Source organism: Rhinolophus hipposideros (assembly GCF_964194185.1).
Source record: "Rhinolophus hipposideros genome assembly, chromosome: 11".
In the NCBI taxonomy this organism is placed as follows: domain Eukaryota; kingdom Metazoa; phylum Chordata; class Mammalia; order Chiroptera; family Rhinolophidae; genus Rhinolophus; species Rhinolophus hipposideros.
The window spans coordinates 62039119-62060040 of NC_138057.1; the positions used below are offsets into that span (position 1 = coordinate 62039119).

Sequence of the window (20922 nt, forward strand, 5' to 3'; positions counted from 1 at the left end):
GTAGAAATACCAATGAACTTACCCACCATAGGAAATATTCCAAGATTATGTAGTCATCAAGGAAAGACATTCCATCCAAGTGGAAGGAAAGCAATTCGAAAATCAAATAACTACATTCATTTTATTATGAAATTAGTATAATCAAACCAGATAATTACTGCATTGCAAAAGAACCTTTGTACTAAAACTAAACAACAATTTAGAAGAAATAGAAAATGATTTAATTTCAATAAGAAAACTAGAATGTTAATATTAATTCAAAGAAATCTACTACACTGGTATACAACAAATTTTACTACTTAAACAGTAAAATATAGAACAAATATTATTTTCATAATTTTTTGTGGAAGATTACTATAAAAAGAACTCAGTTGGGTTATGACAAGACAGCTGACTTTGCATTTGAAGCTTGAGATTGAAAAACAAATAGACTTACTTTAAAATAATAATATATCTCAATATATGGACAATTTCTCACCTCGTCTTCCTTCAAACACATCGTTGATTTCTTTCAGCAATGTTGACATGTCACTGATTTGGGATTCCCAAGCTTCACAAAATACATCTAGGTTTTCTTTAGCAATTTTACTAGATGGATGCAAGGTCAATGTTTCAGCAGCAGAAATTATCTAAAGAAACACAATATAAACAGGGGTGAATTTCAAAATCTTAGCTCTCAGCATCTCATTGGAGACCAAACTTAAGTCTATCCTGTTCAAATCAACTCAACCAACAACTACTAAATAATTTCCACACATAAGCCCTACGTTGGGCAATGTGGAGATACCCAATAGAACAAAACTTACTGTTTCTTACAATCTTATCTACAGATAAATAGTAGGCATTATTGTATACCAACAGGTGGCATGTTAAGCAAAGAACTGAAGAAGACAAGGGAACCACAGAAAAATCTAGGGAGAGTGGTTTGGGGTGAGGTGGGAGCATTTCTGGTGTGTTTGAGGCCAGTGTGACTGGACCGACATGAAAAAAGGGATGGTCTCTAGTGGCCATGTGATGGAAAAAGAGACACGGTAAGGACTGGACTTTATTCTGAGCAAGATAGGAAGGAAGTCATTGGAAAGCTTTCAGAAGACTGATATGATCAAAGCAATGCCACCTTCGAGAAAATTAAAACCAGGTGCTCTTCCAGGGTGGGCACAGCAGTGGCGGTACTAGTAATAGCCACCCAGGCACGGAGCCTGACAAGCCGATGGCAGCTTTATGAGTAGAACAAGGTTCCCCATCTTCAGGGAAGGTGGACACATAGCTTGCCAGCAGTCTACAAGCTAGATTTCAGCACTACTGCCCTCTCAATCAGGAGCCATTGTACAGTGTGCAAACTATTTGTGCCCTGGATACAACCTAACATTTTATTTTTAATTTTTTTTTAGGCAGGCACAGCTCAGTGGCCCATGCGGAGATCGAACTGGCAACTTTGGTGTTATTAGGACCACGCTCTAACTAACTGAGCTAACTGGCCACCCATAACTTAACATTTTAAAAGAAATATAAAAATGATATTGCTAAAGCAGAGATATCCAGAAATAAATATAAATTAGCTCAGAGGCATGCTCTGTTTCCTGAAATGATCCCTTTGTGAGACAGATGGCAAAGACTAGGAGTAACAGCTGAGGCGATGAGAACAAAAAAGGCTTCTCGAGTTACAGAAGTTGACAATAGATTCTATCATCCTGGGGGAGAAAAATCTGACTTTTCCTAATATCACTGCTGCAAAAATACAGCAGCAGAGAACTGATTGCACATGGCAGGAAAGTCAAATCCTTTATTTTAGTGCTACTGAAACACATTTATAGCCCAGGCAAGTAGGATGACTCCCAGCTGGACAAGCAAATGGGAAAACCTTGGTTTCTCCCCATAAACAGAGATTCTCTGGATATATATAATAAAGTGTTCAGCAGATGATGAGAATCACTCATACACAGTTGAACCTTGAGCAATGCAAGGGTTAGGGGTACCAATCTCCACACAGTCCAAACTCCACAAGTAACTACGTAGTTCCTACTTCCATGATAAGCCTGGACCTTGTTCTCTACAGGAGAGCATGTAATCACCCCTCCAACACCCAACATGGTTCTGCTGGAGGGCACACACCACCACTGTCTGTAAGCCACTTTTGCTGTTCTCAACTGTTAATATAAATCCAGGGGATTGACACCTAATGCAATTAGGAGGAAGTCCTTCCAGCTGACGGTGATACATGAAACAAGACCACCTGGTAAATTGTACTTGGGGGCTTAGATAGGAAGTTCTGTCCCTCAGGTTTTTCCTTAGATTAATTTGACAGGGACAGTATTCAATGGATATCAATTTTTAAAAGGCTTTGAACATTATAAAGACAAATGTAGAAAATTCTGAGAAAACTAACTCACTATTCTCCCAAACACAAGAACTCTCATTCCCACATAGTCATTTTCTTATGTGTGCATTTTACATAATAGCAATTATAGTATATATATAAACCTGTGTGCTGCTCTTATCACCTAACATTTTAACAAAACAACTTTTCAACATTGCTAATTCTAGTTATCATAATTATTATGTTAAGTCATTGTTTGCCGAACTTCAGGTAGTTATTTTGCTTCCAGTTGAGTCTTATTATAAATAACGTAACAAACATCATATCTTCTTTTGCTTTGTTTTTTGTTTTTAATCTCCTTATGTCCTTAGGAATTACTGGGTCAAAACATGCCAATATTTTTATGGCTTGTTACATAACGATCACTTACTTTTCAAACATGTTACAACAACCTGCATTGTACAGAGTTTCATTAAAGTAGATATAAACTAGGGCATCAATTAAATGGTGCCAATGTCCGGTTTGCAGATGATGAGATAACCTTATAGAATAATCAGTTATGATCTAGCACACCACCAACAAAAATTCCATTATCGTCATTTCTCTTGGTAGATTTGGCCTGTAGTTATGCAGAAGCATTTACATCTTCCTTCCACACAATTTGTTCTGATACTCAGAGAAGACGTAATACAGAAGGAACAAACTGCTGTAGATCATACCTGTTGACCAGTCACCTGAAATGTCTCCTCTGCGTGTATACAGGTTATTTCAAGAGGTTCTGTCCCAGATACGTGTCGTAACAATCGACAGGTCTAAGGAAAAACATTTCTACAGGTCAACTTTCACATTCTCATTCTTCACAACACATAGCATCATTTTATAATTAATAAAGAAAAGAAAACATTAACATCTATAAAAGCAATTGTGTACATGAATGAGAAATTATAATACTATATTGGTTACCAACAGATTCTTGAGGAACAAAGCAGAACAAACAGGGTCCAGCATATTTTTTCTAGTTCCTGTGTGGTCATGGCAAAGTGGTCATGGACCATTAGTATGTTTGCAAGGATCTAGTAGTACTTACACATTTAATGTGTGAAGATACTTGGCTCAGAGAAGTGACTTGTTCAAGGTCTCTGAGCTAAATGACGTCAATTACTACAAGCTACACTTTTTTTCTGTCAACAAAAAACCCTTTCCTTTGTGGTCAGTTAATGAACATACCTTTCACTGGAGATAACACTGGGTTAGGCAAGACTGATATGAGAGCCTATATCAGTGAAAATTATTGAAAACCTTGAGGCTTAAAACAGGCAATTAGAAAAAAGTTGTCTTTTTTTCATCTTTTAAAAAGATTTGCTGCAGGATTTCTATAATTAGCAAGTTTGCTTACAGTCATACTATCTGATTTACAAACAAATCAGTATCAAAACTATTTTAAAAAGATGTATCTACAGTCATTTTAAGAATGCTCCTTAGAATTTTTCAGATATAAAGGAGAGGAAGCTAGCCCACTTAGTCTGAAGGTTCCTTCTAACCATTAGTCTTTGAGATTTGGTGAGCAGAGTATATTGGATAATTTGAAGAAAGCTAGATGGTTCATATCTGTGCATTTATACACACATGTTGGCGAGGGCGTACCTTCTATATACTAAGTATACATGGGTTAAGTATACGAATATATTTCTTTTATTAGCAGATATCTGACATTCTCAAAAAGTAGAAGGCTTAGAATACCAATTAATAATTGGAATTATAACAAAAGTGGGAGGGAAAGCACCGGTAACACATAACAGAGACTTAGGCAGAATAGGAGAGGTTCAGAGAAAGCCTATTATACTGAATGTCTTTTCTTTGTCCTTTCATATCCACTCTCCTTCCTTCTGAAAACCACTTTTGCCCTTGGAGACTGACCTCTGTGGCCTGCAGATATTTTTGGCCAATAGACCAGCAGGGATGAGGAAAATACGGGCCTTTATTCCCATGTCCTTTCCATGGAGGGACACCTGACTCTCTGTGTATACCATGTTTCCCCAAAAATAAGACTGAGTCTTATATTAATTTTTGCTCCAAAAGACTCATTAGGGCTTATGTTCAGAGGATGTCATCCTGAAAAATCATGCTAGGGCTTATTTTCCATTTAGGTCTTACTTTCAGGGAAACACGGTAATCCTAAAATCAAAACCTCTCAAGGTAGCTCTCTGGAAGACTATACCCTTCCAGTTTCCAGTAACCACTTACTCCCCTATCAATTTGGGCTTAGGGGTGGTCCCAGCTCTGCTATCATGATCCCCAATCACTGCACTCCCATGGTTTCCTCAACACCTTGTGTGCGCAACTGTAAAGAGCTCCTTTATAAAATTATCCTAATTTGAGTGTGCCATCTCTTTCCTGCTGAGACCCAACAGATTCAAATACAGACAAGGTCATACAGTGTATCTCTACTGCACTGCTCCAAAGTCTGATCTCTCTGAGAGAATAAGGAAAAGAAGATTAAGAAATGCATTCGTGGGTTCTGGCAATTTGGGTTGTTTTGTTTCAGACACCAGATTTGTTATGAGAGCAAAACAGATAAACATACCTTTAAAATTCCTAAGGAGAGAAAACGCTCATGCAAGTTAACTGTATTTGCATTAATATTTACTGATAATAGCATAGATATCATGAAACTATACTTTCTTTAACAAGTACACTTATTACTTACCTCAACAAGCTGCTCTTTCTGTTCCGAGAGTTTACAGGCATATTCAGCCAAACCTTCTAACTTTCCTTCTACTCCAGTAAGTTTTAACGCTTTTAGAACCACATGATCGGCGTGGTATTTTAACAGATCTGCTGCCAGCTGAGTTGCTGTACTATGAAGCTGCAGAAGTGGGGGGTGAAGGGTGATGAAAGAAAGACAACCAACATTCAGGTTTAGTGACCAAGCACCTCAAAATCATTTTAAACACAAAAGAGTAGCAACCTCAACACAGTCCCCCTTGACTGAGGACAAAGCATAATGTTCCCTGTGGTAATAGTAGCAGTTACGTAGCTTGCAAGTTCTCCCAAGGGCACAATGATACCAACATCGTTGAGTCCCCAGGTTTTGGCAGTAATGCTGTTGGTGGAAGACGAACTGGTCATCCTGGCAGAGTAGCCTGGTCCCTTTTTCATCCTACTATCAACCAACTCTTTCCCACACAGCTTCTCTCTTACCTCAAAAGATGCTTCTGAGACTTTTAAAGTTAGTGAGGAATGGAACGCTATTAAGAGAATGGTATGCAAAGTGCTAAGAGGAAAATAAAACAGTAGTTTGTGATCATTAGTAAGTTTTTTGTCAGACTTTTGAAAAAGTATCAATGTGAGATTCAGTCAATTAGGTATTCAACAAAATTTTATTAAATATCTACACCATGGCAGGTACTGGGACAGAAGTTGGACATATGTGATAAGTAGAACACGAACCCTTCCCTTGAGGGGTTACAATCTACCTATAGTTGATATTCAGAACTTTATTCTCTAACTCTTGGGTCACAGGAGAAACGACAGATAAAAGTTTAGGTAACAAAAACCACAAGGTTTTATTTGACTTTGGATGGAATGGATTTTAAGCATGGCTCCCTCAGACTGGATCTCTTTGGGTACTATTAACTCCAACATCTTCTCCTTATCCTGCCTTTTAAAATAACGACGTGACAGTTTATTTTGAGGTTCTCCAGAAAGACATAATTTTTAATAACACTGTCCCCAGAAAAATCTGACCTTGAATTAAGCCTATTTGAACGAAGTAATTATTTTTTCCTGGAAGTAATCCAATGTCGATTCAAATTATAGGACTGTCTACAAAATTAACAATAGAGTAGTCCACATTCATGCAATCAAGTGGGAATAATTACAGTCAGAAACAAAGACATTAACAGCATACTTTCTTTTGGAAACTAAATGCCACGTAACAATTTTAAAAGATTTTGTTTAGCCTTAGAGAATATTAATGTCGGCCCTTTATTTTACAGACTACAAAAAAGGTCCTCAGAGACTGAATGATTTGCCCAAGGTCACGTAAATTTTACAGATGTTTTTAGACACAACTTATTGACAATCCTAAGAGAGGAAGGGTGAGTAACACAAAGTTCCTGCTCTGTGTGGTGTAGTGACAGAAGCTTTATAGACGTTATCTCCCTTAATCCTTACAAAAATGCTTCTACTAGGTTGATGTGGTTATACCCATTTCAGAGGTAAAGAAAATGAAGCCCATCACCAAAGGATTTTTTGCTGTACGGTTTTAAACAATAGTTTCGTTAAAATTGAGTAGGCTGGGAAAAATGGGTAGGCTTTTAAAAAACCATAGGAAACTATATTCTTCTATGATTAACAAGATGTTAAAATGAAGGTTTCCATAGAGGTCAGTACCAAGTAAGATGTGAAATAGATCATCATGTACATAATTTATAAAAGAAACATCCAAAAACCAATTTTATTCTCTTGAGCCCTTGACCCACTTCAAAAATATAAAAGAATCAAGAAATGAGACATAAGGGAGAAGAGAGATTTTTGTGAGGAGGATCTGTTTGGAGAGCTGATGGTGCTTACCTGAGTCCCACTTTCAGGCACACCCAATGTAGAGGGAGCAATGTGACATGAGACTTGTAGTAAGGGGAGGAACGGGGGACAACAGGAGAGCGACTGAAGAATACACTCAAGAATCCATTTATACAATGGAGTATTACGCAGCCATAAAGAAGAATGAAATCTTACCATTTGCAACAATATGGATGGACCTAGAGAACATTATGTTAAGTGAAATAAGTCAGACAGAGAAAGACAAGTACCATATGATCTCACATGTGGAATCTAAAGAAAAGAATAAATAAATGAACTAATCAAAAAAAAAAGAATCCATGAGAGAGAAAGTCAACTTAAAACCTCTACCGAGCCCAAAGCATATTACAAGGGCACCAGTCAGGAAGAACTCTCGGCCCCCCTTCCTCCACCCCCCAAACACACACACACACACACACACACACACACACACACACACACACACTTCCTGTCTTCTCTCCCTGTGCCACCCTGGGCAAGGTCAGTTAATAGAAACTAGATAAGGGAGGAAGGGCATGAAAAAGAGACAACAGACTGTGAAAAAGAGACAAGGGCGTGATAAAGAGTCAGGGCCTTTCCCCAAAAGGCCTTGGTGGGGCTGGGGGAGTGGGAGACAGGAGAGAAACTGAACGAAGGTTGAAAAGTAATGATTACTATATTGGAGTGAACATTCTCATTTTTGAACTGAGATTGTGTTTTATGACCTAGAGCAGGGATTGGCAAACTTTTTCAGTCAAAGGGCCAGAGAGAAAACAGTTGAGGCTTTTCAGGCCACGGTCTCTATTGCAACTACCTGACTCTGCTGTTGTAGTGAAAAAGCAGTAGGCAACACGTAAGCAAATGGGAAAGACTGTGTCCCCCAACACTCTCCTTAGAAAAACAGGCAGCCTGTGTGCAGCTTGCAAACCCCTGACTGCAACTGACTTTCAATGACTTGAGAGTGACTGAGTAAGTCATGGGATGACTACATTTCATTCAGGGAACCAAAAGAGCATTTTTAAAAATCAACTTTATGAAGTTGTATAATTTATATACAACGAAATGTACCAAGAGTACAGTTTGATGAGCTTTGAAAAACATACCCATTGAAGCACCACCACAATCAATATTTACATTTCCATTAACCCAAAGAGTCCGCCCACATCCCTTTGCAGTAAACATCCTCCAACTTCTGACCCCAGGCCACCACTGATAGGATTTCTGCCACTATAAATCGGTTTTGACCTTTTTAGAATTTCTTCCAAACAGATACACTATATCTATATATCCACATCTATCTATTTGTATATATGTATACATACATATATATCTATAGATATACAGAGACACACACACACACACACATATTTTTGTGTCCAACTTCTTTCGCTCAGTGTAACATTGTCACACCCATATTGTTACCTATATCGATATTATTCCTTTATGTTGCTGAATAATAATTGGTTTACTTTTACCAAAATCCATTTATCAGTTCCCCCATTGATGAAATTTTAGGTGGTTTCCAGTTTGGGGCTATTTTAAATAAAGCTGCACGAACATTCATGTACAAGCTTTGAATGATGGCACTAATAAAACAGTGGCTTCAAATAACTAGTTCATGAAGCTCAAGTAGAATAATATTGAATGTCAACTATAACTAAACATATGTATATATATACACACATATATACACACATGCATATGGTCAAAGGATGTAAACTACAGCATAAGGAATATAGTCAATAGAATTGTAAATGGAACTGTAACAGCTATACACAATGTCAGAGGGGTAGTAGACTGGGGGGGTTATCACTTTGTGAGGGGTGTAAATGTCTAATTATTATGCTGTTTTGTATACCTCAAACCAATATAAAAAAACTGTAAAAAAAAAAAAAAACTAGGTGAAAGGAAAACTTAAAATTATTTTCTGGGAATAGGACATACTAATACTAATGCATTTCACACACATAATATGAAAATTAGTAAAGAATTAAAAGGGGCTAGATTTCAAACTATACTTACTTCTTTCTTAAGTTCATTGAGGCTGTAACTGATTTTCAATATACTGAGCTCCAGTTCTTCAGCGACGCTTTTTGATTTCTTGTTTTGCTAAAAATTTTAAAAAGTACATATGTAGTATTACTTCACCTTTTGCGTCTGGTAATTCTAATTTTACTTGAACTATAAATTATAATAAATTTTTAGTATCATTCTGTGAACTATAAGAAAAGTAGATCTCAAAAATTTACCTGCTTATAGTTAGAATGGGAAGTAAGATTTTAATTAGTTATATTTTCCCACTCTAATTATAAACAGGTTAACTTCTAAAATCTAATTTTCTTTCATAATAAATTTTTATCATGTGTAAAACTAAACTATTTAATTTTCTGCCTGGGATGCTCGTCTCATCACTCTTAACCTAGTTAAAAACTAAAATCCTATTCATCTTCAAGTCCTTACATAACTGTCTCTTTCTCAGAAAGGCCTTCTCAGATCACACAATCTAAATCAGACCCGCTTCTTACCCACTCTAATCTTTTCTCTGATCAGTCTAGCATGCAATTACATATTTACTTTTATTTACTTTTTGATTGTTTGTTGTTGTTGTTGTTTAATGTCTATCTTCCCTACTAGGCTTTGGTAAGCTCCACGAAGGCTGGGATCACATTTATTTTGCTCATCACTGAATCCACAATACCAGGCACAGCACAATGAGAAGCACGAGGTAGTCAGGTCTTTGAATGAATAGATCAAAGTTTAATGTCAATATCTTCAAGAAGACTTTTTGATTTCTCTCCCTAAATAAAAATTCATCCTCCTTCTAATCCTCTCACTGCATGATCTGTATCTTCGCTTTGGACACTTAACAAAACTTTGTGTACTTGTCTCACCCCTTCCCACATTTTTCTACATTGCAAAATGCTTGCAGGCAAATATTTTATATTTTTCTTCTTTAGATTTCCAGTGCCTGGCATATAAAAGGCACTCAGAAACAACTACTGAAATGAATGAATGAATGAACAATATATCTGGCAGGCAGAATCAGAGATCTGAGTGCTTATAAAATATGTGAAACATGCTAATTGCAAATTTAAGTACTGATAAACTCAGATTCCCATCACAGATGAGCATTTCCTCTCAGGAACTCTTTATACTGAATATCAGGCTTAAAATGTAACACTGATGCAATCTGTATTTCAGATTAGATATCACATAGATAATTCAAACTAAACACAGAATATTGCTTTTATCCCAGACACCAAGCTACTCTAGGTGAAGTGTTCCTGTCAACATGAGCATTTGCAATGTTGGGATGCCAAGAAAATAGGAGAGAAATCTGATTCATAACCACTCTTCGTTCATAAAGTGATTCATTTACAAGGAAGTAAACCGCTGCTTTGTTCAGTACACTCTCGACCACATTCAGCCTTCTTCTTCATCTTTACTGCCAAAGCTTTTGTTCAAGACTTCCAGATTTGTTCTATCCATGTTATATGATGAAAACCATGTTCAATACTTTTTTTGACATAGCCTAGGTCTAAGAAATAAATCAACGGATCTCACGCCTCTGTCTCTCAATTTTGTAATCCAACCTATATAAGAAATTGGGTACACTTCCTGTGTAGCCCCACTCCCATCAGTCTTTACCACTCTTGCCCAATAACTTCCCATGTGTTAAGCATAGCAGCAGCCTGTCTAAGGCTCTTTAAGAGGCTGCCCACCAACCTTAGACCAGGAATCTGAGCAAGGGTAAAAAAATCTTTCCCCTGCCAGCTGGACCTACCGTTGTCTTCACTGCATCTAAACCTTAGTGAGTTTTCTAAATCGCTGTGTCTGTAAATCAGCTGTCCTCAGAGTTAAGAATTGCACACATCTGACTGGCTCCAGTAGTAAGACTCAGGCCCCAAGAACCTCTAGGTAGGGTCTACTCCTCTGCTCTTCACTTTGAAGAAGCATTTTGGAGAGGAGTTTTCCAGAGATGAGTTTGGTGCAGGAGTGCAGACAACAGGGTGAACTAGTAATGGTGACGGTGGCACAGAATCCAAACGGACCACGATGAGGAACAGGCCTCGAAACGTTGAGTACTGTGCATGCTATATGGCACAGATGCTTTGGCCAAGTACGAGGGCAACAAGGAATGAGAGAGACATTCTGTCTCACTGGACCACATTGATATTCCTGGTGATTAGGCTACCTTCCACATTTCTCAAGACTGTAAGGAAAAGCTATTATATAAAATTGATTTTCATGAAAAGAAGTTCTTACAGCTTGACTCCACACCGATATTAGCTGCTGCAGTTCCATCCTCACATGAGCTGACAGTTCCAAGATGCGTTCCCGGTGCTCATGGCTGGTGTAGGCAGAATCAGTGAAGTCCTCTGTACGCTCCAAGATGGCTTCCAAAGTCGCCGAAAGATTCTCTTTTGACTCAAAACAAAGATTCTCCCGAAGAGTTTCAATATTCACCTGAGAACAAAAAGGATATATATATCCATATACATCACTGTTCCCACTAAGCCACATGGACTGTAATTTCTAGCAGCGCCCAAGAAGACACTAGCAATTTCTTTCCCTGTCTGAGGGCTCAGGGGAAATGCCCCCTCCAGTGATGATTACATTCTCCACTAGCCCAGGAGGACACCCTGTTCAGGAGCCACCAATGGCCATGCAGAGCTTCACTCCAATGGTTGTTAGTACAACATTCCTACGAGATCAGTGAACACTGAGGCAGAAAGAGCATTATCATGTAGCAGCTGGTAGGAAAAAAACGAACCAGCCTCCAGGTAAAAGATCTGCATCTGAGAAAATGCCGAGGCCAAATCCTAGCAAACGTTACACCCAACTGTGAACATGAACTGAGCCCAGGGGGAAAGGTGTGGAGCACAGAGTGTATGCGAAGTACTGGGAAAGGCATCAAGTTTTCCTTAATGAATTCAGCACAACTCTCCCAGTCGCCTCAGTGGTCTCCCTACATTTTGTCTTATGTCCCCAACAGCAACTCCCTGAGCAACACATCCTCTACCAACAGGCCTGTATCATCTTTCTGCAAAGCAAAGCTTCCGATATTGCCACCTTCCTCTCATTGGCTCCTCACCACCTATAAAACCAAGCCCAAACTTCCCTTGGGTGGCACAAAACCCTCTCGGGTTCTCTTTATGTTCCTCTCTGTCTAACTCACCCCCCAAGACCCCAAACAACGTTTCACTTCAGCCATCCAGTGCTTAAGAGTTCCTTCAATATGTGATGGACACATGTGCCCTGGTGCAATCTTCCTCTCTCTCAGCTCTCTAACATAAATTATGCCTCTTTAACCTTCTTTAACCTCTAGCCCATGAAATACGTCACGGAAACAACTTGGGCCAAGAGGCAATAGTGGTGATGGTCATGATTGGGGTCTCAACGAGTGTGCTGAGAAGGAAAGCTTACCTTTGCTTAGCCCTTTAAAGTCCTGTCACAAATACTATTTCAAGCTAATCCTTACATATGACCCACGAATATATCAAGATTTGGCGAAGTCAAGAGGCCGAAGGGGAGTGCTTGCTGCCCCGTCCCCTCCAGCACAAGCTGTCTCCAGTATCACTCCAGTCTGTGTAGACAGGATTTTTTTTTTAAGCTAGGAAAACATCGATAAAAAAGTAAGGTATGGAATTGACCATAAGGCTCTGAGAATTTGAGAATTTGAACAGAATTACGACATAAAAATCAGTCATGGTGACCACACTATTTAGGTTAGGGGTTTTGATTTTTCGCTTTAGAGAGAACACTGATATGTCTTTAAATGGTAACTTACCGTAGTAGAGTTGCTTTTTGAAGGCCGTTCGGTTTTATGGTTTTATAACACTTGTCCATATAGTCATAATACCGAACACAGTAGAGTATTCCCTCTACAGATTACATTCTCCATCAGAAAAAAGGTAAGATGCCAAAAAGATAACCACTGCCGATGAGACTGAGTCTATTCACAATAGCTCTGCCCTCCAGAATGACTGACCTGAAAGGGTCAGCAGCTAGAGCAGTGGGCAGCAGCCACAAGTGAGGCACTGCCCCTAGTTAACGTGGCCAGAAAGGCGGCATCCAGGGGCAAAAGAGCCTGGCCCTAACCCTCCTTGTTTTCCTAACTACCCTCTGACCTTTGACAAGACATATCCCCCCTCAGCCTTTATAAGAAGAGGGGTTTAGACAAATAATCTGTAAGATTCCTTTCAGCAATAAAAACTCAAAAAAAATGGCTGGTCCTTCCTTGTAGCTTCTTTCTCCTCAGGAAGAGATTTAGGGTAGGACTGGTAACATATAAACAAACCCATGGGTGTTACAAACCCACGGGTTTTTCTAAAACATCAGGGGCTTTGGGATTATTTTGCTATACCTCAAAAAATAGGTATAATAATATTCACCTAAAAAGGAAGTTAGAGATTCAATGAGGTAATATTTATTAAGAACAGTAGCCCTAAAAATAAATGTTCTTTCCATTACTTTCTTTGACCCTATGTTCCTACTTAGACCTTTGCACATAAGTACAGTACAGTAAAATGCAAACACCAGCACCCCTGTCGCAGCCCTGCCTATTGGAGAGGTGGTAACCCTTAGAGCATTAGATAACTTCCTCCGGCCCTGCTGTTCCCATCTGTTATGCTAGGGGTGATGCTAGAGGATTTCCTAGAGCCCTCCTGACTCAGACACTGCTCTTACCCAAAGAGCAGCTTCACCACCTCACTGACTTCCGATGAGAAGTTCTGCTCTAATGTGGTGGGGATTCCTGAGTCAGACTGCCTCGATCCAAATCCCCACTCTGGCACTTCCTAGATAGCGAGTGACTTAATCTATGTTTCTCAGATTCCCCAACAGTATAATGAGAATAATAACAGTAGTTCTTGTGAGAATTACACACACACATATTTGAAGTACTCAGAACAGGGTTGGCACAAAGTAAGTGCTCAATAAATATTAGAAAGTATCATTTAAAATTTTAATTGTCATTAATACTATCACTGTTACTACGTCTCAAAATGTCAACCTGATAGCACAGGGGAGAGCAGGGATTCCAGCAGAAATGACCTGCTGTCTGTCAAAATCAGTGAATGGTACAGCACTGCTCAAAAGACCTGAATAGGAACAGACTTCTAAACAGATGACAAGAGGCTACCACTAAATCATATAGCTAATCAGGGCCAGAGAGCTACTAGAACCCAAGACCAGTGTTCTTTGTACATGCTGCACTAAGCCAAACGTTACTGATCATTAAGTTTGTACATCGTGGGGCAGCCAAATGGCTCAGTTGGCTAGAGCGCCAGCTCTAAACAACAGAGTTGCAGGTTCGATTCCCACATGGGCCAGTGAGCTGCGCCCTCCACAACTAGGTTGAAGACAATGAGCTGCCAAAGGGGCGTCCAGATGGCTCAGTTGGTTAGAACACAAACTCTTAACAAGCAAGGCTGCTGGTTCAATTCCCCCGTGGGATGCTGGGCTGCTCCCCCTGCAACTAAGATTAAAAATGGCCACTGGACTTGGAGCTGAGCTGTGCCCTCCACAACTAGACTGAAGGACAGTGACTTGGAGCTAAAGGGCCCTGGAGAAACACACTGTTCCCCAATGTTCCCCAATAAAAAATTTTTTTTTTTAAAAGTTTGTACATCTCAAATATATGGTGATGGAAGGAGAACTGACTCTGGGTGGTGAACACACAATGGGATTTATAGACGATGTAATACAGAATTGTACACCTGAAATCTATGTAAATTTACTAACAATTGTCACCCCAATAAATTTAATTAAAAAAAAAAAGTTTGTACATCGTGGCATTGTTTTAAAGAACAATGTCTGCTTTTATGAAGCATCTGTTCTAAAATGTTACAGAAAACTATAGGTATTACAGACAGAGATGCTCCTTTGAGATGGAAAGAAAAAAATCAAAATATATTCTCTTTAGTCTTACCTTGAATTCTTTAATTCCAGTGAAAATAGTGACAGACGAGATGTCAGTCTCTACGTTGGGTTTGCAGTCAGTCACGATTTCAATGACCTTATCCAACGCCACTTTCATTCGGTCAAACACTCCTTCTTTGTTTTTATGGGCCGATTCACAGCTGGGATGCCTAAGACACGTCTTCAAAACAATTGAAACTTTCCATTTTAAGATGTGATCCACATGGTAACACACAAAATCTTACAGAGAACATGTCATGCTAATAAAAATGGTTCTTTACCAAAATCTCCTGGGTCCCTGGCTCACCCAGCTGCTTCTCCTCACTACAAGTGGAAGCAGGATGAGTAAAAAGCGATAGCAAGGTTAAGTGAAAAAGGCAGAGTGCGAAACTACATCTTTATACTTCAATAATAAATTTACTTAAAATTTCTGGGGGAAAAAACCCAACTACATCTTCATCATGATTAAAAATATTTTTAAATGTTGCCTAATATGTGCAAGAACTAAAAAAGAATGAGGAAAAATGAACAGATGATATATGACTGGGGATGTATCATTGACTTTGAAAAAAAATTAATGTAAATGAAAAACTAACTACTCAAGAGTCTAGATACGAGCACAGCCTCCCAAGTGGGTGCCAGTGAATTCTGTTTTTGTGGCTTCACTGACCCCAGCATAGAGTAAATATTCTGAGTAGACAAGGCAATTCTAAACAAACTGCTCAGGAGATGTTTACTAGCTCATTCTTGAATTGCACCAATTTGCTGGCCCACTGCTATCTGGAATGACAAGTTTTTGATGGACAACTTTGTCTAAAGTAGGATAAGGCATTAGAGAGATGATTTTACAGGATAAACAAACTAAGGGCTGACTTCATACTCCACTGTTACTTGACAGATTCTAACTTGCCTAGCTTTTGCTGGAGTACATGTGCTGGCTCCCCAACAAGACTGGCGAAACCCTGCAGGCAGTGACCGTGTGGGAGAGGCCCGGGTTCGCAGCACCTGATATACCACCTTCTGCTTAGTTGCTGACTCGTAGATTAACTGCTGTTTGGAGCTGGGTAGGAAAGCTAGCATTCTTGCTAAAGCATAACGGTGATCTGGCTAGGAGAGCTGATAGTCTAATTGATCACTTTGACCTTTTTAACATAAAAACTACATAAATTAGATGCATTTAATCAGGTTCTCTAATTAATTTACAACACAGTAAAACAAAAATCTTCTTACCTTTGAAGCTGTGAGAAGCATCATTGTACACTTTTCAAGAACTGCCCTAGCTGCTGCCATTTTTGCTTTTTTCTTTTCATCTTTCAAATCCTAACAATGAAATAAAATGATTGAGCACTGGATCATGTGAACAATCCAATTTCTTGAAAAAATCATTTACTCAATAACAATACTCAACAATAAGATAAGTAACATTGTTAACAAAGTGACAAAGTGAAAAAAAAAAAACCTAAAGTTTTATAAAATGTCGCCATTTCAATCTAAATACATGACCACAATACAGTGGAAAGCAACAGCTGCCCTTATTAAGGTGGCAGAGCCAGGAACTAAGACCTAGGGAAAGGCTGCCATGTGGCTCTCGGACTGGTGGACTCCCACATCTGACATTCTCATGCCCTGTGGACATTCTCACGCCCTCACTCTTAACCAGAAACAATCATCCTGTGCTTTACTTAATTTAAAATGACTTATTTATTGAGCATCTCTGGGCTACTATTTGCTTCAGAATAGATACTTAGAAGTCAACTCTTTCAGGGATCATGTGTGATTGATTCCATCTAAGTGCTTATTCATCTCAATATGAGCTTTGTTTGTCCTAACCTCAACCAAATCACTGCCATGAAATGTTCTTAAGATGCTTTGTAGATATATAGTTTTCCCCAAGTAGATTATGAACTCGGAAGCAAAAACTGTATTTCAAATTTTTTTTGCTTTTTGTTTCTCTTCTTAGAGCCCTCGATTGAATGTGTGCTATCATAGAAGGTCCCAAATATTGCTGATCAAATCTAGAACCAAACGTTCCTCATAACTATTTGGTGACTACCATCTAAATCACAGGTCAGAGTCTGGAATTGGGAAGATGAGCGCCCAAGCCCAGTTCATGACCCTGCCAGTGACAAAGGACCACCCTCATAAGGACAAGAGCTACAAACGATTCACCAAACTATATTCCCAAGAGAACGTCTTGCCCACATGGACCAGGAGACATTTACCAGAACGCCCAAGGCAGCACTGTTCATGACAGCAAAAGGGTACCCATCAGGAGAAAACTGGACACATGAATGTGCTATTGTCACATGACGGAGAACAAACCACATAGAGGTTCATTCAACAACATACACGAATTTTGCTGTAAAAATCAGCTATGGCTACAATACTGCTGCATAAGAAATCACCCCAAGTTTCCCTCCAACAGTGAAAGCAACAATCATTCATTCTCATGACTCCTTAGCCTGCCTGGGACTCAGCTGATCTCGGCTGATCTGGACGGAGCTCGGCTGGCAGCTCTGCCTGAGCTGAAGGTCTGTGGGTCGGCCAGCGCTGCTCTGCTCCAAGATGGTAGGCCAGCACTTACATTTTTAGGCCTTAGAACACAACATGGCCAACCCCAAGGTTTTGGGACAGGGAAATAGTCAGCCCATGACAAGGCCATGGTGAGGGTGCTGATCTGGGCAGGGTGAAAAATTGGAGCCAGTCATCCAATTTCTCATACTTAGCTATATAATGTTGAGTGAAAAAAGCAAGGCCCAGAAGACTTTTGCTGCCCCTTTAAAGTTTAAAAATAGGCAATGTTAAACAATACATGATTTAAGAATACATGACTATGTAACAAAATAAAAATAAGCAAGAGTATAATAAACACAAACTCAATCAATCAATCGATCAATCAATCAGAGGTCAGCAAATATTTTCAATAAAAGGCCAGATAATAAATTTTTTAGGCTTTCTGGACTATATGGTCTAGGTCACAACGACTTAATTCTCCCATCGTAGTGTGAAAGCTGTTGTAGACAATACATAAGCAAATTAGCCTGGCTGTGTTCTGAGAAAATTTTACTTATGGACACTGAAACCTGAATTACATATAATTTTCACCTGCCACATTGGTCAATCTTTTTTCATTTGTGAGTTGGGTGGAAAGCCCTTCCTTACAAATAACGAAGACCTAAAGTGTGGGAATGATTTGCCTTTTGTTTTAGTAAATTATTATAGTAGACTCAAAGCTATCCCTATAATATCACTCTCATTCACTTGCATCCCAATAGGGCTTTCTTTAATAGGAAAGAAAGAAACGAAGTTATATCTAGTACATAAGAAACTGCACAGGATCCAAAAGTTAATTTAGGTCACAAGGACATATCCCAAAGGACCATGTCCTACAGGTGACTATCATCCGTCATGAGTATCTATCAGAAATGAAGGTTGAGGTCACTCACCTAGTTGACAATGCATCAAGTGTGTACGCCACCCATAGCACTTGTAAGCCACACACGATACTATGTATTGTAGGGTGAGGGCCAGTGTTAGAAAAAGATGGCATTCCAATCTGTTAGAGGGCTGGTCCACAGGACAAAACAGAGGGCTCCAGAAAACCCAGATGGTCCAAGAAGCACTAAGTGAAGCATCACAATATAGTCTTCCACTTTTCAGACCAATAGCCATCTTCCAACTCTAGCTACAACCAGGACAATTCGTGCCCCAAACCATAGCCTACTGGAATATATCAAAGTACCTCAAGAAAAGGTTAATTATTATATATTTAACTTGCTGACAAGACGGACTCATACACAAATACCCCAACAAGGAAAAGTCAGTCTTGGATATGATGTAGTCTCCTACCTCCCTAAACTTTGGAATTTACAGTCTGAATTGAGGAACACACCTATAAAGAACTAATATCATGGTGTCGTTTGAAAAATACAGGCTTTAGACCTAGCAGATAAGAGAGTTTAATCTGCTGGAAGAGTGACCATGGGAAGGATTATTATCCTCTCAGGTTCAGTTTCCTCATGTGTGAAAGAGTAAGAACAATACCTACCTTATACGGATGTCTTGAGAACTACATTAGTTCATAGATATTAAGCACCTAACACATAGCCAATGCAAATAAATAATGGCTTCGGCTATTACTATTAATCTAATGTAGAGTAATTCTAGAAAGCTATAATAGCAGAATAATACAAAAATTACAGAAAGAATTATAACAGAGAGATATTAGGTTGGTGCAAAAGTAATTGTGGTTTTTGCAAATGTTTTTAACCTTTTAAACCGCAATTACTTTTGCACCAACATAATATAACAAAATACTATAAAATATATATATACATCTTTATAGACATAGATAAATATAGATAGATGATAGATAGATAGAGAGCAAGAGAGAGATAGAGAGAGAGAGACAGAGAGAGAGAGAGAGAGAACTCATTAATTTGTCTGAGCCCTGGTCGAAAAGTCAAATGGAAAGTTTCCTAAAAGAGGAAGCACTTGAGTTGGGCCTTGAAGACAACAGCCACTTTCCCAGTGTGAGGTGGAGACATATTTAACTGTTATATGTGTGCAAGAAAAGTATGCATGCATTTGGAGATTTTAAAGTGTGTGACATACATACATTTTGTCTATCTCCAGTTAGATGTGCAAATTCCACCATTTCATTTCCAAATTGACTGAATATTTGGACAAACTCTTGAAAGCTATTCACGTTCTCTAGTCTTTCCATAGTTGCAAGAACCTGCAAAACAGAGAAATATTTTATTATCAGGTGTAGATGTGAAAGAGACTGAGACGTCAAGGCTGAACAGAGAGAGGAAAAAAGAGACATTTTAAATTCTAGGGGAAAGCTGAGAAGGAGGAGTCCGAGAAGAAGACGGCAAGGAGTTCAGAGAAGGAGAAGAGGACTCAAAGGTCAGAATCATCTAGGAGATGATTCATTTTTAGGATGGAGAGAAAACAAAAAATAAAATTACTTGAAAATCAAAAGGAAAAAGAGTGAAAGAGATAACTAAATATACAAGAGAAGAGATCATTTATGCAGCACATTCTAGAGAAGGTAGGAATGGGTCGGACTAAGGTAATCAAATTTTCAGAGAACTAGGAAGAGGGTGAGGATAAAAGACAACACAAAGAAGCTCTAAGGTTCAGTGAACAAGGATTGAGGAAACCCCATTCTTCCCAGGAAAGTGGAGGGAGGGTCATCTGCAGAGTGAGGAGTGGAAAGGAAGGTTTGGGACTTCGAGAACAGGAAAACACTTTGGATCCGTCAGGAACCGCCTGTGTTAAATAAATTAATTGCCAAGAACCTTTGGGCAGCCAGGGGGAAACAGAGAGTACGAACCTAAAGCAGAGGGAACAGAAAATGTCATGCATTTTCTTGACATTTAGAAGTAAAGTAAATAGATGTGAAACATATTTTCAAATGCTTTCCTCTAAAATAACAGCACTGGCTTAGTTTTAGTCAGACCGAGATCGGTAAAGAAAACACAGATATCCTGTGTTTACTTATTTTTAATGAGGATATGATGGGTGCCTGGCTCGTTAACCTGCCCTGGCAGCTCAGGAAGTCCAGGCGACTATCGCAGAGGAGGCAGATTGCCAGCTGAGCAGAACCTCCGTCTTTCAAAGAGAGGAAGGATTTTTTTCCTATTCCTCTGGCACTGCCCGATCCACCTCTCCAATTTCTTTTTCTCTTCAAACTTACACTTCCGATCCACTCAGCACTCGCCAGGTAGTTTTGTCCCCAAACCTTGGTTGATTATCCTTCTCCCTGCGCAGGGAATTACCCAGGGAAAGAAGCGATTACCCAAACCCTGGCTTTCTGGGTGATCGAGGAATACCAGTACATGAACCAGTTAGAGTTTAAATCTATTCTCTAAGTTTTTACTCAGTTAATATTTAGAGAAATTTGGTAGTGTGGATAATTGTGGCTTAGGGTGATTGAATTTTTTTTCTTAAGCTTATAAACTGTTACTCTTTGATTCGGGGGGGAAAAAAAAGGCACTGAGAAAATCAGTATTTTTATCAACTAGGTTTCTACTACATGCATTGTCATGGTGTTTGGCTTTCCTTCCCAAATTTGTACACATGCAAAGCTTTCACCAATAAGCCTCAACAAG

The 20922-nt window shown here is 39.0% G+C and overlaps 1 protein-coding gene across 2 annotated transcripts in view; it reads right to left on the reverse strand.

Annotated features, from left to right (window-relative positions):
• The window catches only part of CTNNAL1 (catenin alpha like 1), a 61116-nt gene that overhangs the window by 15523 nt on the left and 24671 nt on the right, over positions 1-20922 (reverse strand). For both annotated transcript variants that reach the window (XM_081067734.1, XM_081067735.1), the window contains exons 4-11: positions 19422-19541; positions 16034-16123; positions 14814-14984; positions 11147-11347; positions 8903-8989; positions 5025-5183; positions 3037-3129; positions 479-629 (exon numbers count right to left, since the gene is read on the reverse strand). In XM_081067734.1, the coding sequence (XP_080923860.1) occupies positions 479-629; positions 3037-3129; positions 5025-5183; positions 8903-8989; positions 11147-11347; positions 14814-14984; positions 16034-16123; positions 19422-19541 (1072 nt within the window). The remainder of the gene's footprint in view (positions 1-478; positions 630-3036; positions 3130-5024; positions 5184-8902; positions 8990-11146; positions 11348-14813; positions 14985-16033; positions 16124-19421; positions 19542-20922) is intronic.